Source organism: Zingiber officinale, chromosome 4B (genome assembly GCF_018446385.1).
Source record: "Zingiber officinale cultivar Zhangliang chromosome 4B, Zo_v1.1, whole genome shotgun sequence".
NCBI lineage: Eukaryota > Viridiplantae > Streptophyta > Magnoliopsida > Zingiberales > Zingiberaceae > Zingiber > Zingiber officinale.
The window spans coordinates 92,635,164-92,639,451 of NC_055993.1; the positions used below are offsets into that span (position 1 = coordinate 92,635,164).

The 4,288-nt window shown below is 38.1% G+C and overlaps 1 protein-coding gene and 2 non-coding genes across 4 annotated transcripts; 2 read left to right on the top strand and 1 right to left on the bottom strand.

Annotated features, from left to right (window-relative positions):
• Positions 1-696: 696 nt before the first annotated feature.
• Positions 697-3,493, bottom strand: LOC121975541 (E3 ubiquitin-protein ligase ATL41-like). 2 transcript variants are annotated; one of them, XM_042527253.1, is made up of 2 exons: positions 2,595-3,493; positions 697-867 (listed from the first exon to the last, which is right to left on the bottom strand). In XM_042527253.1, exon 1 carries the CDS (start codon positions 3,490-3,492, stop codon positions 2,635-2,637), a length of 858 nt encoding a protein of 285 aa, XP_042383187.1. In that variant the 5' UTR covers position 3,493; the 3' UTR covers positions 697-867; positions 2,595-2,634. The 2 variants fall into 2 exon arrangements, with proteins under 2 accessions (XP_042383187.1, XP_042383186.1); XM_042527252.1 differs by lacking the exon at positions 697-867 and adding an exon at positions 900-1,179.
• A 72-nt stretch (positions 3,494-3,565) lies between these two features.
• TRNAS-GCU lies at positions 3,566-3,647 on the top strand. Its single transcript has one exon. It is a non-coding gene; the product is annotated as a tRNA-Ser (tRNA).
• Positions 3,648-3,733: 86 nt separating this feature from the next.
• On the top strand, positions 3,734-3,815 carry TRNAS-GCU. The gene has a single exon. It is a non-coding gene; the product is annotated as a tRNA-Ser (tRNA).
• The last annotated feature ends 473 nt before the right edge of the window (positions 3,816-4,288 follow it).

Sequence of the window (4,288 nt, forward strand, 5' to 3'; positions counted from 1 at the left end):
GATTAAAATACGAAATTATATATTGTACCTGAGAATCTAAAAGTTTGACTACTTGAATTTGAAATATATTGACCAAAATCCCACGGATGTGCTGCATATCTTGTATGTCCAAAAAAATACTAAAGGGGAACTGTTTGATCAGCGCTATGTGTCGGTCATGTAAAATAACAAACCCTTGATGCGTTCCTTTCTTCGTGGATGCTTCAAAAAAACTTTTAAAGTGATCTAGGACACTGTTCCAATGCAGTTTTTTTCCAACGTCAACTGAACCCTACACTTTATAAAAATTAAAACATTATAATCATACTAGTTGAGCTTCTCAAAATCATAGAGTTTGTAAAATGATACCTTTACAGCTAATTGATGTTGAGAGGATGATGATACACCCGATCGACTTCTTTGGGTCATTATGAGACGAGATGATTGACGTAAACCCTAGAACCCTTCACTGGCGCCTCGCGATCAGTCCTGGTTTTTGCCACCGAAATGCTTGATGTCGCTTGAAAAACACTCGAGGTCACTAAACTAGGGTTTCACAAGAGAGAAGATTTCTCCACCGAATTGGATCTGCACTCGCATGTTACGAAGTAGGGAGGTAGACAATTGATCGAAGTTATCTTTTTTAAATCAAAGTTATTCAAAAAATGGTTCGGATGTCTCGGTACTTGACTACTGAACAGAGAAAATTGGCGGGAGGGTTATATTGGGTATTACATATCACTTATCTGTGCCTTTTGATATATACAAAATGATGATGCACCTTTTGGTAAATATATTATATCATGTATGTCTTCTTTTGATAAATTGCCCAAAGGACTTAGACTTCAATTGACTCGCAGGCAAACACATAATCCGTAGGGTATAAATCTGTAAAAGATGAAAAAAAATATATCAAAAACTAATTTCTGAAACTCGAATCTTCTCAATTTCTCTTTTCACTGACAACAACAGTGCACCAAATATACAATGAAGTCATTACAACCATCTAAAGTTTCAAATAAGTGAGAATGCATCAGCATTACATACAATTCACCAGTTTATCTGAAATTATTGTCGAATGACTCGCACCATGAAGATAATATACAATTGATTAGACCACTAATTAGTGACAGACATTGAAGTGTGCTAGCCAGAACCAGCAAATTGCACAGCTCATTGAAGTCGACTTCATGAGACTGGCTGCATTTTACATAAGCCGAAAAGAATTAGATAAACATTAAGTTAAAGTTTTGTATGGTGCAAATAACTAATTCTTCTGATGAATGAGAACTTTATAATAAATTATTAGGTCTCAGCAGGTGAGGAGGGCAATTGAATAGCCAGAGCAAAATTATTTAAATAATAATAATAATGATATACACTAAGGGATTTAGTTGATAAGTCATAGCCATGAAATCTTAGGCCTAGAGGGGAAGGGGAATAAGAGAGGAAATCTATAGTTCTAATAATGAATTCACGTTCATTGTTTATGGCAAATAAAACATAGATGTAATTTATTTAGTAAGACAGCTAATAAAAAAACATAAGGAACATAGGATTTACTTTTGATTCTATCAACTTGAAAACAACTTTTGGCCATCATCAAATATTAGTATCCGGGGGCACTTGGGTGTAGCTCTAATAGATTATCAAATGAAAGGAAATAAACAAAGATGGAATAGATACGTGCAAAGGTGAACAATAGACTCTACAGTTTAAAGGTTGAATCCTAACATGGTTAACCACTGCAATCAGATCAACCTAGCATGATTAACCACTGCAATCAGATTATGTTTTCTGAGACGGTCAATGCTTCTGTTCTAGACTGCTACCAAAAAATTATTTAGATAAGCCTACATTATAGAGCATACAAAATTAAGTCTAGTATACAAATTGATTATCATAGTTATTCACTATAAAATTCAAATTTCCAACATTACGTTCAGGCCTTATTAAAACAAAATATGGGTCCATAATGAAATCATTTTCAAGATGATAACAATTTCATTCACAAAATCAACTAACTTACAAGAAGCACAAAATGCAGTTATCAAATAACTGCAAATTCAAGATAAGAACTGATCAGACAACTCAAAATTCCTGGTGATCCAACAAGCCAAAGCCCTTAGAAACAGCACAACTAAACAATTTAGAATTTTGATTACCAGATAGATAATGTACGTGGTCTACAAGATCTTCAAATAAGCTTTGTAGAAGAATATCATTGAATGTAGTTCATGAATCCTAGCACATCCAAGTTTAGTACTGAGAGATAGCATGGCAAAAGGATGCTTAATGTGTTGACTTTTTTTTTGTAGGGGATACATTTCAGTGCCAAAAACGATTTTCTGGCATTACCAAAAGTCCATATTTGATTTGTTATTTGATTATATCAATAAAGGGTGCTAGTCATAGTATTTCATTTTTAATCATATGAAGAGAAAAAACAACGAACTTTGAAATTCATCTTCAAGAACGACAACATTAACCAACACTATTAGAAGAAATCAATGATTAATGGTGACCTTGTTAGTTCAAATGGGCACTGGAAAGATATTAGCAACTGTCAACAGAACTTTAATCATGGTAATGAGCATGTACAAGATCAATCATACCTCGTCTTTACACAGCGAGAATCGCCAACAGGGATTCGTGCTAAGCAAAATTCTCACTGATCTCATGTATCATGGTGGTGTCATCACTGCCATTCCTAGTTCCCATGGCTTCTCCATGCCTTTCCAATGGGCACTCTGATAAGAGCGTCTCCCCACTATCAGCCAGCTCTTCGTAAACCCGTTCCATCTCAAAAAGAGCCGCGTTCATGGCCTCTGATGTCGGAGGGCGAAAGAGACGGTACCTTCTCACTCGCCACAGGGCAGCCGTCAGCACTGTGGCTCCATCATTGGCCGCATTGGGCGCCAGCAAAAACGCTTCATCGTCTCCAACACCCTCCGCAGAGACAACCTGGCGGCGGACCGGTCCTCCGGCGCCACCATAAGATTCATCAGAGCATGGGAGTGGCGAGCGGCAGATGGGGCAGGAGTTGTGAAGGGAAAGCCAAGGTACGATGCAATCAGAGTGGTAGAGGTGGGAGCAAGGCAGGCGGCGAACGCAAGAGTGGAGGGAGAATTCATCCTTACAAACAGCGCATGAGGGGAGGGATCTATCGTCAGTGTCGCAGATGAGAACGGAGGGGAGGGCGTCGATGGAAGCGGCTGAGGCGGGATAGAGGCCGGAGCGATCTGGGTCGGGTGGAGGGAGGAGTGGGATCGATTCATCTCCGCCGCCGTCATCGGATTCGGGTAGGAGGAGGGGAAGGGACTGGGGAGAGTTGAATTCCATTTCTCGAAGGAGATCGGAGCGGGAGCAGCCGGGACAGATAAGAGGGGATTGAGAGAGGAGGAGAGTGATGCTCATGTCGCACTCATGGCACCAGTAGGTGAGGGGAAGGGAAGCGGCGGCAGCGGAAGTCATGGACTTTGTCTCTGCTCCTTTAGTCTCATCTATGACCATTCTCGCCTTCTTTCTCATACGTGTCATCTCAATAATAGCTCTAATAAAAAAACAAAACACGACTTCATATACCGTCGCTTTGGCCGAGTGGTTAAGGCGTGTGCCTGCTAAGTACATGGGGTTTCCCCGCGAGAGTTCGAATCTCTCAGGCGACGTACATTTTTTATTTTTGGAAGACCACTAAAAATTAAATCCCTACTTCATTTTATATCATTTCTAAATTTCTTATTTTTTCATAACCGTCGCTTTGGCCGAGTGGTTAAGGCGTGTGCCTGCTAAGTACATGGGGTTTCCCCGCGAGAGTTCGAATCTCTCAGGCGACGTGCAATTTATTTTTGAAAAGACCACGAACCAGCTAAAAATCAAATTCCCACTTCATTTTCTGTCATTTCTTATTTCTTTCAATCTACCATTGTATAATGGATAAATTCACCTGCAGTCCTCAATCATAAATTTATACCGTCTCTATTGATCAAAATTTTTATTTCCACTTTTTAGTCAAATATAATAGATACTAATTTACCTAATTATTCTTGATATTTCAAATATAAAAACTTCAAAAATGGGTATAATTTTTCTTAAATTCAGCACATTAAATTAGAATTCAGTATATTTTCTATCAAATTGAGAACGACTCTTTTTCCACTTCAATTAGATGAAAAATATACTAGATTTTTTTTAAATGATATTCAATTGAATAGAAAATATACTAGATTTTCTTTGAATTGTGTTGAATTTAGAAAAAATTATATTAAGTACGAAAAAAGTCATGTTCAATTTGATAGAAAATATACTG

Bases quoted from the DNA above. Each gene is read 5' to 3' on its own strand.
- LOC121975541 (XM_042527253.1), bottom strand. From the start codon at position 3,492: ATGGTCATAGATGAGACTAAAGGAGCAGAGACAAAGTCCATGACTTCC.